The following is a 20,628-nucleotide window of genomic DNA, read 5'->3' on the forward strand; positions in this document are numbered from 1 at the left end:
AATACTCAGCACTTCACCCAGTTTGACAGCAGCCGTGTTGCTCTTTCAGAGAGGGAGGCACGCGTTATTGCACCATCATCCTGTGTACTGTCACCCGCTTATCTCTGATACATTTGAATGTGAAAAGCCTCAGATAGGTGACTTAGTGCTGGAGGGCTCATCAGCATGCATGTGGGGGATGGTCCTGTTGGTGGTTGGGGGAGGTCGCCTGTGAGAATGAGCAGCACCATTAGCAGGGTGGAGCCCTTGAGAAGGTGTTTGACTGTTTAGGACAGGTTTTTGGCCAGTGTGGTTTGAGTTCACAGGTAGAGGTTATGATCGGTTATGGATGAGCACTGGCGCAGATAACACAAAGCGCTGTGGTGTTTGACTGGATTTTTCTCAATATGGTGCTCTCGCTAGCGCATTGAGCAGGATGAAGGACCAGACCCCATCGGATGGTAAGATATCTCCGTAGCGCTCATATGTTTGAAATTTTATTGTAATATAATAATGGCAGAAAGGGGCACACGTGCGCAAAAAAAATTAAAAAAATGTCAGTGGTAAAATAATTGGGTGATTAGTTCATGAGCTGTATCTCCCAGGTACTGTAATTCTGTGATCAATTACATTTATGTTAAAATCCAGAAGATTTCTGGTTGCCATACGAAAAACATCAGTTGCTGTGAGAGGTTTCTGTAAAAGTTGGAACAACTCTTGCTTCTGCATTTCTATCAAACTGTATCGGTAACTGCCAGGATTTGCTAGTAACTCAAATGAAAGAGTTACAGCATTGACAACAAAATATGTGCCAGGTTTTAAGACTCTATACACACTTGAGAGCAGACAGCCAGCAACACCAACAAAGACACCAAGAAGAGCTTTAACTAATCTAGAAAAAAAAAAATCAATTGTTTTCATTGTTTAAACACAACAACAGTCAAAATGTGGGTGAAAATAAAAATATCTCCTAGACAATCATTATTTCTGCTGTGCTGTCTCATGTTGACTTTCAATTCTTCTTCTTCCTGGCTGCCTTGAGTGGGATATTAAATCAACACATTTGATTAATTAATTATAGTATTGATGGACAAATGTGTGTATCTGGTCCGAGCCTGCAGTGAACCAACCCTTTTAAAAGCACTGCTCCAAACTAGACATGATAAAAAAATAAATTAAAAAATCTGGACCTTTGAGGAAGAGGCAAAACATATGTATACGTGTGTATATATATATATATATATATATATATTTTTTTTTTTTAATCTTGCTCTGTTTTTAACCAAGCTAATGGTGTATTTTACTTCAACCTCCCCCCCCCCGACCCACGACATCAATTAGTTGAGATCTGCGCATTTTGTCCCTTTAATTCTGTGTTTATGCCTGGACATGCACTTTGGTTTGCCTTCACCAGAGCCAGAGGGAAGGCTGATTTAGGAGAGGGCTGGAGTGGGGGTCTATTGTTGAATGGCAGCAGAAAGGATCCGTTCCACTCAGATAACCCCTGGCTGTCATTAAACCTCAAGCCAAGCACTGATCCCCAGGGCTTGAACTGCAATCATGTGACCAGGCAGTAAAGTGACCACTGCTGTTGCTCTGCTGAGGCCCGAGTCAGTGAGAGGCAGGCTGTTAAGAGGAGAGGTTTCAGTGAGAGACAACAGAGGGAGGGAGTGAGGAAGAGAAAGCAAAGAGTCATGAGGAAAACAGGCCCGGTGGCTTTTCTTTAGGCAGGTCCAGCGTGAATGGGGTCCAGGCTGACTGGGAGAAGTATGAGATGGATACATGGGAAGGTAAGGGGCTTTTTTTTATCAGCTAAACCTAGCATGTTTAATTCATTTAGGTGGTGTGTTTTTAGCCTCGTTCTGTCGGCCCCTGGCATCATCCCTTCTGTTGGATTTGCACGGGGCATCATATGAAAGTACTTTCTGCGATACTGTGATACTCTAGGAAACAACACATTACACTAGATTTGAATGTCATTAATTAATGCCATACGAAATAAAGTCAACGGCTTAGTTTGAAACAGAGAATGCTTTTTAGAGTAAACAGCTGCTCGCTGCATTCACGCAATAGTGTTGAGTTGTTAAAGATTCTTGACCGGTCAGCAGATGAATTATATGCCAGGTTTTCATTGGGATTAATGCCTTGGAGTGCTTTGTTTATGTGTGGTCTGATAATGTGTCTCCGTGCGGGGAGAGAATGGCATAGTGCACTTCTGTGCGCATTGATCTTTGGTTTAGGGGAAGAAAGAAAAAATCAGTACTGTTGCCATGATGAAAATCACCCTATTGCCCAGTCGACACACACACACACACACACAGAGCCACAGCCTGCTTTTATTTATTTTAACAATCACACCTCCTGCAGTGCAGTTTCAAACAAATGCGCTGGGCCGCCTTCCCTTGAACTCTACCGCATTGTTCTTCCAAGACGGCCTTTTAATTCTATAATTCCTTTGTAATCCCAGCGAATGATCTGAAACGCAGGAATCAGACATTCTCTTTTATTGGCGGCTTAGTTCTACAGCTGGGAGGACCCACCCAACCCCCCTCCATTCCACTTCTGTTGCAGGAATTTGGAATGTGATCTTAAGATGAAGTCCACATGGCCCAGCATAATGACTCATCAAATGATCCCGGGCCGCCTCGCGTCATTTGATAAGCGCTTATCTGGGCCCGGCGCGTCGATCGCACGGTTTCCTCCAAAGATTCACGCCGCTCGTGATTCTTCTCTTTGCCAGATCACTTGCCAGGCTTCCGATAGCGTGTGTTTTTATTTTGCCTCCTGCGAGGACTTTGGTGTGGCATGTGGGAGAACCGTGTTACTGTATTCGTCCCCTCCCCCTCACCTGAATACCACCCATGTGGTTTGCACTCCGGTTGAAAGAGGGAATTAAGTCTTTATTTCTTCCGCTGTGAGCTGCTGCTTCGCTCACTAGTTGGAAGGAAGCCCCTCTGTTGTGTTATATGTTGTCGAGAGAGTAAATACATTAAAAAGAACGAAAGAATTGGAAGCAAGCAGAGAGAAATTTGGGGGTTAAGGGTTATTTATGTAGATGTAGATGCAGGCGACAGAAACTGTCTAAAAATCAATATTAACAGTGGGGGAGGTCGGCACTCCGGTGACTCTGTAATTCAGCCTGTAAATAGCCAATGACAGAGGACGTTCTTGGCAGCCAATGAGGCTCCTTTTGCCGACTTGCGGTGATGGACATGTGGCAAGCTAGACATCAAGTCCATTATGCTTCAGATCTTTGTCTTTTGAGGGTGTATTATTTCAACTGCCCTGCACCTTTCCGCTGAAACACACACACACTCACACACACACACTCACACACACACACACACACAGGACAGCGCTAACTGGGTGTTGTGCAAATGCAGTTTCTTGGCCACTTCCACGGCATGAGTTGTTTAGCACAGCAGAATTGTGGCTATTTTAAGTGTTGCACTAGACCTTTTTACGGATTTCCAAATATTAATATTTCCAAAGGCTTTTTTGGTGTTGGGTCTTTTAATGTGGGAAGCAAAACTACTATATGTATAATACAAAGTTTAAATTAGAATATAAATACAAGTTTATTGTCATTTCATTTGTCTTCCTCATTCATTGTAGAGCTTTCAATATGAATTTCTGTTACAAAGGCGAGGTTGTCAAACTCAGTGTATAGAGTTGTGTCCACTAACTTTGGTCCTTCTGTGTTCCATGCATGGTACATGAAGAACAATTAAATTAAAAAAAAGAATAAAGGAATAAAATAGACATTAGGCTTTTTCATTTTTTTATTATTATTATTATTTTTTAAACATTTTTTAAGATTAATTTGGTGAGATTAAAATCTCTGTTCTGAAGAAAGGCCATTTAAGGAGCACACCGCCAACAATGCACAAGAGGAAGCTGAGTGAAGCAATTAGAAACAACTAAGATCATTAAGAATTGAAAACAATCTACATCACAAAATAATTTAAGCTCAGTTTAATAATAGGGACAAATAGCGTTGCATAACAAAATGTTGAGCTCCTTGTCAGACTTTAGTAAGACACCTTGAAATAATCTTCAATGCAGCTCAACGCAAACAAACCCGAAAACGTGACAGCCTTTAAAGCCGTGGCCTTTTTGCACATTATTTAACAAAGCAGAATCACCTGTGGCTTCTATTAGCATAACATTTGTTATGTAGTCTATCTTTGGTGTGGTCAGACTCAATGCTAATGATTCAGCCTCTAAGCCTGAGCGAATATTATCAAGACGGCAATGTCAATGGGTTGCCATTGTCTTGTGGATGAGGCATGTCTGCAAATGCATACATGGCAACCTTAAAGATTAGCATCACACTGTGCCTGTAGGATTGCAGGGCCTGGTTCTTAACATACGGCGGGCCGCAGTATTAGACGTGCGTCCATGTGCACGGAAGATCCCAGGCAGTGGCCACCCAGGCGGAAGAGATACGTTTCAGAAAGCAGTTTTAAGAAGGAGAAAGGTATGGAAGACAGGAGGTGGAATGGAGGGAGGATGGGGAGGAGGGGGGCTGACGGCCCGCAGTGGAAAAGTACAGCAGATTCCTGCAACCCCCGCTCCCTGTCTCAGCTGGACATGATTGTGATGGAAAGCCTGGGACAAAACCCTGAAGAGAAAATTCCTTCAGCAGCAGGCCTTGTTGCTTTGTCGGCTTCTTTAAAGGGCTCCCTTACACTATACATTTGTATTGTGCATGCATGTTGTGGAGAATAGGCAGATTTGGTGCTGGTAGATTTCTGTTCTCCTGCGTGATCTGCCTCGCAGGAGGGCAAACGGAATTCAAAGCTGGCTATTGTCAAGTGTTACCTCTTCAGGCCTAAATTTAACTGAGTTCACAGGAAAAAAAAGTCCTGCAAAGTAACAAAAAAAAAAAAAAAAGCACAATGCCCAGTCGACGGATTCTACAACCCGGAATGTTTGTTTGGCATCAGTGGGATATGAGGCCCTCATTCGTCTTAAAATGCTTGACTTGCATTTTCTGGTTTGCGTTAAAGTTTGCAATGAAACCCAGGTTGACCCCTGGGAAACAATGCAGCCTTTTAATGGGCCTTGGAGGGGTGTGTGTTTGCACAAAAGCTGGAGATAGCAGAGGGAGGGTGGGTCCCAAGACGCGGAAGGGTTCAACGTCATGTGTCTTTCAATCATGTTGAATGCATGGAATTAACTGGGTTTGTTATTCAGACAGTCAGGACATTTAACTTTTAGCTCACTTTTTAACTTTCACATAATGCAATGCTTGCATTGAAGTCAAAATAATTGAATTAAGGGCTTCTCTATACAACTCCATTGGGAATAAATTACATTTAAATGGAAATTTAGTTTAGTTTATGCCGTCTGCGTTTTTGTGTGGCGTTCACGTCTTGTTTCCTGCTCAAAACATTACGTGACGGTCATGAATATTTAAATGTTTTCAGCGGGAGGAGAAGAAGGATGTGACAATCAAACATCAAGTGTGAAGGCGTGAATCGGCCAATTTATATTGGTGGCCATGCACTTGAAAGACGGGGTGATAGATTTGACAAATCAGCCTGAGTCAAGGCAACAACAGCCATTGTGTCTTTCCCTCGCCGAAGGAAGTCAGACGTTTCACATAGGGTGCCCAGTATGTATGCCTCTATTGTATTGTGGGAAGATGACAAATGGTCAGCAAAAGAGAGAACAGTTGTTGACTGGATTTTAACAGTGTGCTTTCATTAAAGATATTCTCATTGTAGATGGGCAGAAGTAACAAAGGACTTCCAGATCATTCAAAATTATCCTCCAAAGTGGTTGTTGTTGTTTTTTTTTGTTGTTTTTTTTTTACAACATGTTAATGTTTGAAAGGCTTTAAGTTAGAAAAAAAAAGTCAGAAAATATTTTAAGATAAAATACAAGTATTTTCAAAAAGTGTCCATAATGTCCAGGTCAACCTGCTATTGGTACAAAGTTGCCTTTCTAGGGAAATAACGGCTGACAAATAGGAAATGCCTGGGATCCAGTGGTGTTTTAAACTGATTCTCGTGCATGTTTCATTACAGAGTGTCAGGCGATGTCAACCATACAAACCATTAAGTGGCCATCTAACCCTAAAGTTGCAAGTTCTGCTGGCCAATCAGAATTCTGAGGGGGGGAAAAAAATGCACATTACTGAAAATGTCAAAACACTGTTGTCGCCAATAGCTAAAACAGTGCACGCTGCAAGAAGAAGTCAAAGTTAAATGACTTTTTTTTTTACAAGATGCACTTAGGGGATGCAGTCACACACTTGCATAGTGCACACAAAAGACAGCTTTAAAGAAAACGCCCAAGCACCAGACTCATTTACTAAGAGCGGTTTGGTGTACAAAGAGTGAAGTGACCGTGGAAATACGTGGTACACCAGGCCAACACTGGATGTGGAAACAATCACCCGTGTATCAGATAAACATACTGAACAACTAGAAGGCCTGCGTGTCTGAGATTAGCTCTGCTAAGCAGTGCAGAAAACACAGGTAACGATGAGATGGATGAGATAAACCATCAGATGCAGTATCCCGTTTGGTGCTTACAGCTGGGCTTCCTGACAACACGCACGTTCTAGAGGAAACGGGCAGGCTGCAAGCTAGCGTGGATCGCGATGGTTAGCTACTTGGTGTGCAACTTTTTTTTTCTTAAACTTTATTAGCCCTGGTACTAATCACCCGGCCGCCCTGAATATCGTATTGTCGTCACAGCATTATTAGTTTAGTGGCTCAAGTGAGTGAGTTGCTGATGTCGCTGGTTAAACTGTAGTTTGCAGAGCTTTTCAACAACCCCCGCGTTTTCTGTTGTGTGTCAAAGTCCTTTATGTCTGTAAAGGCCTTTTGTAAAGGGACTTAATATTTCACATTTTCTCAGAGCGCTGTTGCATTCCGATGTTAGTGGTGTATAATTACTGAATGGAAACCCAAAATACACGCTCATGATGTTTATGTTCACAATTATGCTAAACTTGGCACACAGCCATGACTATTTCTATTTTGTATTAATTCGTTTTGTATTTGATGTATTTTATTTTGAGTGATATTGAATGAATGTATCTGACGGAAAGAAAAGTCTTTTTGGTGGGGATTTCTGCCAGACTGAAACAAACAGAAAAACCCAAAACAAAACTATATACCGCTCTTCGATCACTCGGTTTCAGTATAGAACAAGCCTACATTCCAGAATGAATCCACACTTTGTTGCGTCACACCTGGTTTCCGTGAGTATTTTTGCAACAGCAGGCAGGACAGAATGGGGGGAGGTCACAAGGATTCACAAAGAAAATGCATGGATTCATTCATATTTGGACGTATTCATTTGGCGTGCAGACATGGTCTGTGTTCAAACGTACGTCAGGTTTCATGATGAGATCCACGCAGATCTTTGTGCACGGGAGTCAGTGAAAGCTTTAAATGGTCAGAAACTGATTTAGGTCTTTTGAGATATTTGTAGTTGTGCTGGCTGCTTAGTCGGCTTTTTTATTTAACATTAGGTTCGGAAATCGACCTTAACATGCGTCTAATGAAGAAGTCAATGGAAAACGCAAAAGATGGATTGAAAAGATGAAAAGAATCAAGTGTGCAAATCAGATGTTTTTCTCAAGCTGCTCGTTTCCAATGTTAACAACAAATAGTGAAATGGAGTTGTTGTTGGTTTTGTTAAACAGGGAAATGTAATGGGACATCTGTGCTTCATCATGGCACAGAACAGCTGGCCCCAGTGTGAGTGCACTCAGCCCAGTCCTGATGATGTGTGTTTATATTGGCGGGGTTGCCAGTTTCTTTTAATCCAACTTTCCAATTTTTATTTGTTCAAATAAAATGGCAACATGCCCATTTTTGGGGAAGATAAGATATGTATTTGTTTAATTTGCACTGTGGTATCACTTCGACAAACAGCAGCTGCTTTAAAATGTTTCAAAATTTAAAAACCAATCCAAATCTTCATCAAAAAACCTCTCAATTCTAAATCCTTTACTTCTTGGCGTTTATTTTTCTTTGTTCTATTGTTGCATACTGAAGGTGTGCTTTACATCTGCGGCTGTGGGCAGATTTTTGTCGCTGTTGAAAAGCTGCCTCTTAATTTGCTTCTCAATTATTGCATCGCCAACCAGTATCTATGACATGCGGGAGGGAACCTTCTCCCTTTGAAAGGCGTTAATCGCCCTGTGAAGAAAGCGCAAAGGCAGATCTTCAGCCTGGTGCTGGTGCAGGTTTAAAGTATGTTCAATGTTGTTTCAACTTGCGAAAACAGCCAAGAGTCGTTTTCTTTTCACAGCCAGAGTTGCCTTGGGAACCATGTCATAGCAACACTCTGTATAGCCCTTTTGTACTGTAGGGACCATTTGCAGTTGCTGTCACCTTTTCTCCTTATCGTGGCATTGATGCTGACTCGTCATCTCTGACAGGGGCAACAAATTAAGTACTTGCTCCTCTGCTGTGTTAATAAACAAAACCTCATTTATATTTCACTTTACTTCCAAATGGGAATCTTAGTTCAGGATGTGGTACCCTTGTGTTCATGTGACTGAATACATTATGACTGTATGACTTTTCTTGTTTGTTTGTTTGTTTGTTTTATTCAGAGGATGTTTATCTCCACATCTGTCAGGGATGTTTCAGTGTCTGGATGTTCAGCACTCTGCAGATGATCACCATCATGTGCACTGCTGTTCTGCATGATGAAATAATTAACTTGTTCATTGAGGGAAGTTTTCCTCATGATGTTATTTTACAAAATCACACATTCTTTTTCTTCTTCTCACCCTTTATGTTGATTCTTTTCTTCTTCTTTTTTTCAAAACTGGGACCCCTCCCACCCAGTCCTCAGTGGAGGCAGTTTGCACTTTGTGGTCCACCAGAGGCCACTCTAGCAGCACTTTCCCCGGCTGACTTCCACTTCAGTGTGTGTGTGTGTGTGTGTGTGTGTGTGTGTGTGTGTGTGTGTGTGTGTGTGTGTGTGTGTGTGTGTGTGTGTGTGTGGAGAGAGTAGAGATAATGCTTAGTGTCGTGGACAGCAGAGAATTCACTCGAGTTCTTAATCCTGTGTTTTCTCAATGAGTCGTGGTTCATATTTGCCGTCTTTACAGTTTGAACAACAACTGCACTGATCAATGAAGTAACTTCGACAAGAGGCGCTCTGGATGTGGGCCATTTCTCTTTGTCTACACTGCTTATAGCTGCTGCAGTTTGTCACGTAATCGCCAATAGGGAAATCAATTTTAAGTGAATACAGCCGCCACAGTTTCCTCCTGTTGTAGTCACTTTTTTTCATGGTCAGCAAACTGTTAAACACGTCATGTTTTATTCAAGCCGTCATTTACTTCGGAACATTCTTTTCCTACTCGGAGATGCCGTGTTGTCGTTTTTTCCTTCCATCCAAAATTGCTGAAATGAATTCTGTCCAGTCGGCGCTCTTAAGAACAGATACCAATTAAGGACAGAACGGGTTTAAATAAGTGAGCCCAGGGTTTGAAAAACATACTGGTACATCATAAATGAAACGGGTGACAAATCAGAACCAAAGGTCTTTTTCACAGTTCTTGACTTGGGCAACAAATCCCTTGTGTTGTACCTTCAGATGTGTCTCTGTCCACTGTCCTGCTGTCTGTTGCTCCTCTTAACACTGTGACTTCCTTATTTTATTTTATTTTTTCTGCAAAAGCACGGGTGAATTATTTGGACGCAACACAAACATCGCACGCGCAAAAAAACAAACAAACAAAAAAAACAACGCCTTGCACGCTCTTGTCATTTTTATTTATTTATTTATTTATTTATTTTCTTTTTGCAGATGATCCGACTGACCAACGCACCTGCCTCATCTGCGGAGATCGCGCCACGGGCCTGCACTATGGCATCATCTCCTGCGAGGGCTGCAAGGGCTTCTTCAAGCGCAGCATCTGCAACAAGCGCGTGTACCGCTGCAGCCGCGACAAGAACTGCGAAATGTCGCGGAAGCAGCGGAACCGCTGCCAGTACTGCCGCCTGCTCAAGTGCCTGCAAATGGGCATGAACCGCAAAGGTGAGGCTGAGACGCCGTCCATTGAGCCTGAATCGAAGCCGCCGTCGCACAAAAGCGGCGTTTCTCGACCCGCTTTTTGTGTCGTGGAGCTGTTTTGATTGGGTCGCGGCTCTGTGGCCGGATTCCTTTTCTTTTTTTCTTTTTTTCTTTTTTCCCCCCTTTTTGTAAAAGGGATTTTAAAATATAAATATTTATAGAGAAAATGTTGGGCATTTATTTTGCAGGACACAATTCAGTAATTTTAATCATTTTTTCACGAGACATGATAGAGAGTCGGGCGAGCGTTTCTGTTTTTGTGGAATAACTTTGAGTGCTGTGGACTTTATGGTCAGGTAAAAGAATGATGTGATCCTGAGACTGCACCAGTTGAGAACCTGTGACACAAAGCTTAATTAGGTTCTATTCATATTGGGAAACTAAGCACAAATTAAACGTGTACAAGTTCATTAGGTTCATGCCGTTGTATTTTTCAGATTTTTTTACCAGACTTGGTGCAGCTTCACATTCCTGGTCTTCTGTCAGTGTAGAACCACAAAGGTTCTGTATTGAACCCCCGAAAGTCTTGTTGTTTTTATCTGCTTGATTTAAAATTGAGAACTCATAAGATTCATATTTGATAAAAAAAAAAAAAATAATAATAATAATAAAATAAAAAATAAATACATATTGTTATTCAAACATTTGAAAATAATTTCAAACCAGGTTCTAAAAACGTTGTTGTCTGAATGTTTTGCCTTCCTATATAGAAGTGCCAGTGACAATGAATGTAAGAGACGGCAGGGTCAAGATATTGAAGTACACAGTGGTTCATTGACGCCACAGCAAATATATTTAGACCAAAAAAAAAACAGTGACTCAATTTAGTTTATTATACTATGAAGACATGCCAGATTACGTTTGTGCTACCAGTCTTGCAGATTTTAAAGCCACGCTGCCCTCTAGTGGAAAATTACCAAAGTTTTTTTTGGGTCATTTTACAAAATCGTACCCACATTCACATTTATTTATTTTTTAATCGTCATACTTAAATGAACACAATTAGCCTCATCCTCAACCTCTAGGCTGTAACACTGTGCTATGTCATGAACACCATTTGTGAGAATTCAGATTTATTTTGTGTCGTCGTGTTTCATTCTGTGGTGTCGTTGTATTGCTCAGCAATCAGGGAGGATGGCATGCCGGGTGGGAGGAACAAAAGCATTGGACCTGTGCAGGTAAATCATATTCTTGATGACCAGTTATATTTATCTGACTTTGCCTTACACTCGCAGTCCCCCGCAGCCTCCATGCGCATATTCTCCTGGCTCTGCTCCAGCATTCAGGTTATAACTTGCTGGAAACGATTTGTTTGTCGGAGCCCTGAGTAGCATGAGACCCAATCCTGACCTTGCTGAATTATCGGTGTACTCGGCAGATTAGTTCCCATTCAGCCCGGGCTTCTTTATGAACGCCGGAAAAGAGAACAAATGGTCAGGCAATGTGACCTGAGGCTAAGTACTGCGTTTATTTGCAAAAGAAATGTGGTCAATTCATCGCGGCTCAATTCAGTGAGTAAAAAATGAAGAAGAAGAGAAAAACTAACTCCTGCCTCCATTAAAATCGTTGTATTTCTAAAGCTTAATGAAATGGAGAACCTCTATATCATGGTTTTGTGTCTCAGTAAGTGCCGAATGGGAAAGGAAAGTGAATCAACCCCGGCAACAGATAGCTGAGTGTTTTTTTTTGAAAAGGCATTAGCAGTTTTTTTTTTAATGTATTTTTGTCTGTAAGAAAGTGCGTACATATCAGCCAGTCAAAAACATACACCCCCACCCCCGTAGACAGACACACACACACACACACACACACACACACACACACACACACACACACACACACACACACACGCACACACACTTAATTATCTTTTCGCCTCACTTACTTCTTTCTGCAGCTCGCTGTCATTATGTGATTGTGTCCTTGCTCCTCTGTAAAAAAAACAAAAAAAACAAAACAAAAAGCCACGCTGAACTCATCAGCGCTTATCGAGGCACCGCCGGTTCACCGCTCTCGACCACAATGCGTCGGCAACCTGCTAACTTTCTGTGTTTGTTTATTTTTCTTACATATCAGATCACAGGGGAGGAGATTGAGCGTATCATGTCAGGGCAGGAGTTTAAGGAGGAAGCCCCGGAGCACACGTGGGGCACCAATGGCGACAGTGACTATAGCTCCCCAAGCAATGGGGCCTCAGAAGGCAACCAGCCTTCACCTGCCTCCACGCTCTCATCCAAGTGAGTCGTTTATCTAAACCACTCCGCCGCACGGTGCCGCGCTGCACCACACCACTGAGATAATGAGTTGGCCCTGACAGTCTAACACCTTGTTCCCATCTTAGCCAGACTCCAGTTAAGGTATTCACCAGCCAAAGAATGTCTGAATATGCAGCACTTCACTGATGATAGCCGAGCACAAAGAACTTGGTGCACTATCTGCTTTTCTCAGTTTAGAGATGAGCCCATTGTCTATCCATGCTTATCAAGGACAGATATTGTCTCGGCACTTGCATGACGATATTTATTTTATTCCCGTTTTGGTGCAGACATTTGCTATCTATAGATGGTATCTTGTCAAATCTGGGCTGAAATGAACACCAGTCATAGGACTGTTCTGCAGTGCGGGCTTTGGTATGCAGCTGCCAGCAACTGTAAGCTGTTTTTTGTGTCGATTTTTTTCTTTTTCTTCCGCCAATTGGTTACCACCAAAACCAACTTTGTGATGGTGAGAGTTAATTTAAAGCTCCAGTGTGTGATATTATTTGGCTTGATTTATGATTTTTATATTGGTTAAAGCTTCATATACTGCCCATAGCTATAATAATGAAAGTGTATACTCGAGGTCCAAAAGTCAGTTTACCCACCCTTGGAACGTTTCCCACACACACACACATACATATGTATATGTATATATGTATATGTATCTGTATATATATGTGTATATATATATGTATGTATATATATATGTGTGTATATGTATATATATATATATATATATATATGTGTGTATATATATATGTGTATATATATATATATATATGTATATGTATATATATATGTATATGTATATGTATATATATATATATGTATATGTATATATATATATATGTATATGTATATATATATATATGTATATGTATATATATATGCATGTATATATGTATATATATATATGCATGTATATATGTATATATATGTATATGTGTATATATGTATATATATATATGTATATATATATATATATATATATATATACATATATATATACATATACACATATACATATATGTATACACATATACACATATATATATATATATGTGTGTGTATATATGTGTATATATATGTATGTGTATATATATGTATATGTGTGTGTATATATATATGTGTGTATATATATGTGTCTATGTATATGTATATATGTATATACGTATATGTATCTGTATATATATGTGTATATATGTATGTATATATATATATATATATATACATACATATGTGTATATATATACATATGTATGGAAATATATATGTATATATATATATGTATGTATATATATATACATATGTATGTATATATATATATATGTATGTATATATATATATATACATATGTATGTATATATATGTACACATATGTATGTATATATATGTACATATGTATGTATATATACATATGTATGTATGTATATATATGTATATATCTTAACATATATATGTATATAACTTGTCATAAATACTTGTCCCTACCACTTCCTCTGTCTGTCCCCCAGTCGCTCTGTGGAAATGAATGGCTACACAGCGGCCCTCAGGGACCAGTACATCAACAACTCCATGCCAGGTCACTACCAGCTCCTTCCACACCTGTTCAGCTACGCCGCCCAGTCGGGCCTGCTTGCCACCCAACCCCGCGGCCTTTACCCTCAGACCCACCCCCTGGTGCTGCAGCTGATAGCTGCCGAAGACCTGGCCCCTCTGGCGACCCCCATGCTAATAGAAGACGGGTGAGTGGAAGAACATTTAAACCAGCTAGCAGAGAACACAAAATTGTGTATTTGGCAGATATACATTTTTTGAAGTCATAATGAATTGTCGAATCATCTGCAATATGTTTTGGTAAAATGTGCACTATACGTGGGAGCACGTTGGTAGTCAGAGCACCTTCCTTCATCAGGACCATGACTGGCAGAAGCAGCTGATTATAAGCAACATGAGTTTTTTTTCACTGACTTGAAGAGTTACTGAATCCAACTGGGCACTCATATGGACACTCTTAGGCTGTGTCTCAATTCAGGGTCTGCATCCTTCGAAGCCTGCATTTGAAGGCCAGTTGCCTCATAGCACTGCGTGAAGGCTTGTCCCAATTCACTAAAATTCGAAGGACACTCCAAATGTGCCCTTCAAATGCGCCCTACTTTTAGCCGATTCGGAGGATGCACCGCTACTATCCTTCGCCGCCTCCCGTATCCCAGGATGCTTTGCGTGCTGCTGCAACGCATCCTGGGATCCTGGGAAGACAGCTGAAATTTCACGGCATCTACTGGCAAAAACACAACATAAATTTAAATATTCCAATTTCATAAATAATATCAAGATCTTACAGTAGGGATTTTACTTATTTGAACATCCAACGGCATATATGTGAAACCAAAATTCAGTTAAAATATGTGACCGTTAATGCTAAGTAATGGTTAGCTTGATGCTATAAAAACGTCACTTTCGGGTGTTGGCTAGCAGTTGGGAACGGCGGTGAACCATTTGGTTACCGGGGAGGGGGGTCTTTCTAAGGAACCGGCCAACGGAGCAGGACCCAGCTGACGAAGGATGCAGACCCTGGATTGTGGGGAATGGGGAAATGGCTTAAACTGTAATTTGTCAGAGACGCTTCGCGCGGGACAGAAATGAAACTTGGTTGGTTTCTCACACAGACGACACCTTTATTCTTGTGCGCTCCAGGTACAAAGTGACGCAAGTGGAGCTCTTTGCCCTGCTGTGTCGCCTCGCCGACGAACTCCTCTTCCGCCAGATCGCGTGGATCAAGAAGCTGCCCTTCTTCTGTGAGCTCTCCATCAAGGACTACACCTGCCTGCTGAGCTCCACCTGGCAGGAGCTCATCCTGCTGTCCTGCCTCACCATCTACAGAGCACAAATCTTCGGAGAGCTGGCCAATGTCACTGCCAAATACACACCGACGGATGATGAGCTGCAAGGGTGAGTGGGGAAAGGCTCATGAGAAAATGTGGGAGTAGGGCCCAGTGAGATTTCCCCTCTTTGACCAACGATTCATTAGGCTGCACTCACACTGGGAGCAGTTGTTCCACACTGTGACTGAGGCACTAATGTCCCCTCCCTACTTCCCTGCTGACCTTAGCCAAAGTGTGCATAAGCACGCATGCCGAGGTCCAGTTTGTAAGACATTATCAAGACCTGAGAGTGTCACGATCGAGACGAGACCAAGACATTTGGGGTTCGAGACCAAGACTTTACGTACTGTATCAAAAAAAAAAAAACAACAAAAGAGAAAAGAGTGTCCAGTATCTTTTTTAAATAGCAACATCTCTTTTCAGCAAGGTATCTTTTTTTTTTTTTATAATTGTCTTGAACATTTTGCTGCTTTGCCAACTATGTTGAACCATTTTCAAAACAACAACTTTGCTTCATAAAATTAAAGAATAAGTTAACTAGTTAACTTTGTCCTATTTGCCATGTTCACTGCAGCACGCAGCTTGAGGATTTTTCTGGAGTCCTATTGTAGTGCATTTAATACCAATATATGAACAGTAAGCCAAGTAGGAAATCCATCCTTGGTATTCCTTGTTCTTTACCCCCCCCTCGCACCCCCCCAGCCCCTTCTTAGCCAAAATGGTGTTACTTACAGTGTAGTTACTATCTCTATCGTAAAGTTTTATGTCATTGACAAGTGTGTGTCCTTTCTGCAGCTTTTGTGAGGATGGCATGGATATGATGGAGAGACTGGTACACCTGTTTCGCAAGTTCCACCAGTTGAAGATCAGTAATGAGGAGTATGTCTGTATGAAGGCTATCAACTTTCTCAACCAAGGTAAAAATGCAAACACATTTAACCGTTTCTTTCAATTTTTCTCCCAAAAACTGTGGTGTTTTCTAAATGTAACAATGAACGTGAATCCACTGCGTACTCCTTTGAAAATTTATTAGCAGAGTCCTCTTAACATCGTGACAACAACAATATAACATGAGTAACATGTATAATAGCTTTTTACTTTCAAAATACTCCAAAGGCTGCTGGCCTTTTCATGCAGGTGTTTGGTCTCCAAGTGGAGAAGCAGCTTTGAATGCTTCATTGCCTCATTAGAGAACCGGAAACCGCATATAATGCAGAGCTGGCTCAGTGCGAAGGAATCTCCTGTCGAGATGAAATCCGTATTTTAAGTCCTGTTTTTGTCTGTAAAATGCAGCTTTTCCTTTCTTGGAAATCGTACGACCTTCTTCTGTCTTCTCACTGGGCCTTTTCCCCTTAGCGAAGACATTTTCACTCATTTTGCTTGCTAGCTAGCTAGCACCAAAAGACCCACAGACCAGTGGTTGGGGACCGCTGACGTCGAGAAAATGTCACGTGTTATGTGACTGTTTGGAATTTTAACTTTGACAAAAGTCCTTTATCTTCCACCCCTTTAGATATCAGAGGACTGTCCAATACCTCGCACCTGGAGCAGCTGAACAAGCGCTACTGGTATGTGTGTCAGGACTTCACCGAGTACAAGTACCCGCACCAGCCCAAACGCTTCCCTGAGATCATGTTGTGTCTCCCAGAGATCCGCTACATAGCAGGTAAGCTGGACAACCATGATGTTTAGACCGCTGACTTAAAGGTTAAGTGTGTAATATTTTGAGAGTAAAAACGTGGACATGAGCGAGGCCAGACTTCTTTTTTTTTTTTTTAAAAAAAGGAATAAAAAAACAAACAAACAAAAGGTCATTGAAGTGTGCGCCGCATTTTCTGTGTCGTGTGGCTGCGTCTGCATATAAACTGTTGCGGCAGGACATTTATTTGTCTTTTGACTGTGAAAGTGCTCCAAAACGCCTGAGGAATGGATTTACTGCTGTATTGATAAAAGTAGATTGTTTGATTGGTAAACAGCAGTCATTTTTATCTTATTTTATAAAGGTGGTTACATTTGACATTTGACATTGCAGAGTCTTTCACTCCCCCTCCCCCTCCTGAGTTCGCCAGTTAACTACGAATGTAAAAATCGCCAATCAGACCGATTTCTACACACTGGACCTTTAAGCTAATGTGTTTTGTGTTGTGATGTTGTTGTGTTTGCAGGGAAGCTTGTGAATGTGCCCCTGGAACAGCTCCCCTTGTTGTTCAAAGCAGTCTTGCACTCCTGCAAATCCAGTCTGAGCAGCTACAGGCCCAGCCTCTCACCCTGTCTGACCAGCTCCTCTGGAAACTAGACACCTCCAACCTCACCGGAAGGGAAACGGGTCTTCCCACTCGTGAATGTGACAAGCCGCTACTTTGTTTTTGAAACTTTTTTTTTTTCTTCCTATATTTATTACACGACAGAGCTGAATGTATGCTGATTTAAACTGCACATGCTTCTGTACAAAACAAATGCTTACTGCAGATGCGTCGGTCGTCGGAGTTTACAAGTGTTTATGTAGTTTACTCAATGTATTAGTGTTGCGATTGCTAGAGATAGGCTTTAAGAGAGTTTATTTTATTCAGACGGGAGGGTTTGGATCGACACGCCATGAGTGTTTTCAGACTAGCCCAGGGAAATGTTGCTGTGTTCAGGTACGTTTTTGCTGCGGAACGATGAGTTGCCAGAGCAAGCAAATCCACTGAGATGTTTTGGCATTTCGACGGAGACTGAATGTTAAGCGAAAGCAGCATAAATCAAAAAGAAGCGTTTGAATAAACTGAGACCGTAAAATTTGCCAAACTAAGCTACTTTATCTGCATGGACCTTCACTCCCCACACGGGGCAGTCTGGTCAGTTTTGCATTCCATGAGGTGGCAGTTGTTAGTCTGCCAGATGTATGCTGAAAATACGGATCAATACGGGTATTATTACAATCATAGACTTGCGATACGTGGCGTCATTGCAGTGGAAGCGAAAGGTAACGAGGTTGGTTGTTTTCGTGTGAAGTTCTTGTCTTTTGACCAAAGTGTTATAAAATTCTTTCTTCAAACACCCAAAGATGGGTCGAAAGCGAGTCTAAGCTCCAAAAGGTCTCATCAGTGAAGGATGAGGATAAGGAATGAATCATCTCTGCCAGAGGGCAATGATGCCTGCTGCAGTCCCCCCCTCCCCCCTTGTTTTTCAGTTTGAACGCTGCGAAACGTGCACATTCTCACGCACACAGGCACGCACAGAGCAAACGTAGTCTACACCCATAGTTTTGTGTTCGGCCTTTATTTCCCCACCTGTGTATCTCACTCGGAGGCTCACCTTTTGATAAAATGTTCAAACAAAAATCAAACACAGTGGGCTGGCTAAGCAGCTGGGTGCTGTCAAATGAAGAGCCTGCACCTTCCCTTCCTTTAAATCTCTGAAGGTGAGCCAGCTTCGTGTGTGTGTGTGTGTGTGTGTGTGTGTGTGTGTGTGTGTGTGTGTGTGTGTGTGTGTGTGTGTGTGTGTGTGTGTGTGTGTGTGTGTGTGTGTGTGTGTGTGTGTGTGTGTGTGTGTGTGTGGGTCCATCCCAGTTTCCAGGGGTCTTTTGGGTTTTTAATTTTTTTTTTTTTTTGACAAGGACAAAGAAGGCTTTTCATCAGTCAGACTAGCATTTTCGATGCAGCCAGTGTCTTAATGAATCAAGACTTAATTCAGGGAACTGGGCAACTGAACCCAGCTGACAGATATGCACAGTTGTTTTTTTTTTTTTTTTTGCTTTTGCTTTTGTTTGTGTTTTTTTTTTTTTTTTTCCCTAAGTATGAGGATGATTGTTTTAAACCACTGGAAGGATCTTGAATTTCCTACTGTCGTTGCTGCTTCACAATGTAAGAATTTGTAAGGCTGAAAAAAAAGAAAAAGGTGCTGTCCCATTGCCGTGGCTCTCTCTTCCCACCACAGTGAGGTTCGCCGACCCAAACCTGAGCCTCCGGCCACCTAGTGCGCTCCTCTCTCTCAGGTCCCCACAGGCCTGATTCTTAACAGGGTAAATAAGTGTTGTGTATTGCATCCAAGAGTTTGTCGGTGAGCATACTGACGTACTTGTGGTATTAGTAAAGTATAGGTTGCAGGACATTGTAGGTCCTCTGTAGAAGTGTTTCCTTTTTTTTTTCCTTTTTTTTTTTTCTTTCTCTGCATCATTTCCCCCCAAAATCTCTCCTCTTCTAACTAAGTGAAGGCGGCTCCTGTTCTGGAGTGGACTTGTCTTTCTCCAATGGTAATGGACAGAATTAGATGAATCGTAAGACCGGACATCTGCGTGTGTAGCCTTAATGCAATCACTACAATGCGTTACTGATTGTCAAATATTCCTACGAGCCCCTTTTCATCCTTTGATTAAAAAAAAACAAACATGTTAACGTAGCTCATGTGTTAATTGTGAATCGCTTCCTCTTTTTTTTTTTGTTGCTTTCACATTTTCGTTTTCCTTTTTTTGGAGTGAAAACAACCCCTATCATTTAAAAACCTTGACATTTTGGTGGAGGGGGTGATTTAAAAAAATAAATAAATATCATCCTTCATTGTGATTCCAAAAAAAATATATATTCCCAAACTAATAACATCTTGGACATCAGATTAATTATTAGTGCAAATTCATCAGTAACAAATTCTGTCACTGAGATGGTCGAAGCAGTTTTGAAAGGATTTATTTTATTTTTATTTTTTTCATTTTTGGTGGCGTTGTCATCTGACAAGCTTTAAGTGTAGGTAAAGATTCTTTTCACTGGCATGAAGAAAATACCAATTTCTGTAGTTCTGTTTTCACTGCATTTTTGACATATTCATCAACCCCTGAAATAGACGGCACAAATGAAAAACATAGCTGCCACATGAAATGATGACTGTCGAGCAAGGTTGGCTGGGCATCTCTAGTTTTATTGTATTTCTAGTGGTTTCTAGTGACCTCAGGGATACACTGTATGTTATTGTTCTGTCACAGGAGCCTGAGAGATGCAGTGCATGTAGATGCTTTTTTGTTTTGTTTTGATTTTTTGCTAGTTGAACACGAACACATCTTTTCTTGATTCGCTCGGAGCTGCCTTTTTGCACTGCTGTTAAACAATCAGGTGTAATTGGAAAAAAAAAAAACTGGTAGCAGAGTAAAAAGATTAATATAAAAAGCTTCAGGGGTGTCAACATCTTGCAGGAACTCCAGCAATTTACTGAACATTTGAGATCATAGACTGCTGAAATCTGAGAGTGAAATATGATAGTTTCTTTTTTTGTGTACGCAATGTAGCCAGGAATGACAAATTGGCCTTGGCTTAACTTCACCTGGCGACCTTGCGAGTGCTGCTCTCACTTCCCTAAGTGTCATGTTTCTATAAATTCACCAACAAAATTTTTTTTGGGTTGTTATTTTCTATAGGTTTTTTTTTTTGTTGCTTTGCAGACAAGGGATGTGTCATTTGCGATCCCTGTACTGAAAC

The 20,628-nt window shown here is 41.2% G+C and overlaps 1 protein-coding gene across 4 annotated transcripts in view; it reads left to right on the forward strand.

The window, feature by feature from the left end:
- Window positions 1-18,583, forward strand: part of nr6a1a (nuclear receptor subfamily 6, group A, member 1a) — a 51,807-nt gene extending 33,224 nt beyond the window's left edge. For 2 of the 4 annotated variants that reach the window (XM_076046996.1, XM_076046997.1), the window contains 8 exons: window positions 9,772-10,002; window positions 11,161-11,216; window positions 12,115-12,275; window positions 13,811-14,041; window positions 14,994-15,248; window positions 15,977-16,098; window positions 16,695-16,847; window positions 17,347-18,583. In XM_076046996.1, the coding sequence (XP_075903111.1) occupies window positions 9,772-10,002; window positions 11,161-11,216; window positions 12,115-12,275; window positions 13,811-14,041; window positions 14,994-15,248; window positions 15,977-16,098; window positions 16,695-16,847; window positions 17,347-17,477 (1,340 nt within the window). In that variant the 3' untranslated portion in view covers window positions 17,478-18,583. Of the gene's footprint in view, window positions 1-257; window positions 441-1,520; window positions 1,770-9,771; window positions 10,003-11,160; window positions 11,217-12,114; window positions 12,276-13,810; window positions 14,042-14,993; window positions 15,249-15,976; window positions 16,099-16,694; window positions 16,848-17,346 lie in introns of those variants that run through there. The other 2 variants (XM_076046998.1, XM_076046999.1) reach the window with 2 other exon arrangements.
- Window positions 18,584-20,628: the final 2,045 nt, after the last annotated feature.

Source organism: Nelusetta ayraudi, unplaced genomic scaffold (assembly GCF_046127955.1).
Source record: "Nelusetta ayraudi isolate G7.1 ecotype Tasmania unplaced genomic scaffold, CSIRO-AGI_Nayr_v1 ptg000092l, whole genome shotgun sequence".
Lineage (NCBI taxonomy): Eukaryota > Metazoa > Chordata > Actinopteri > Tetraodontiformes > Monacanthidae > Nelusetta > Nelusetta ayraudi.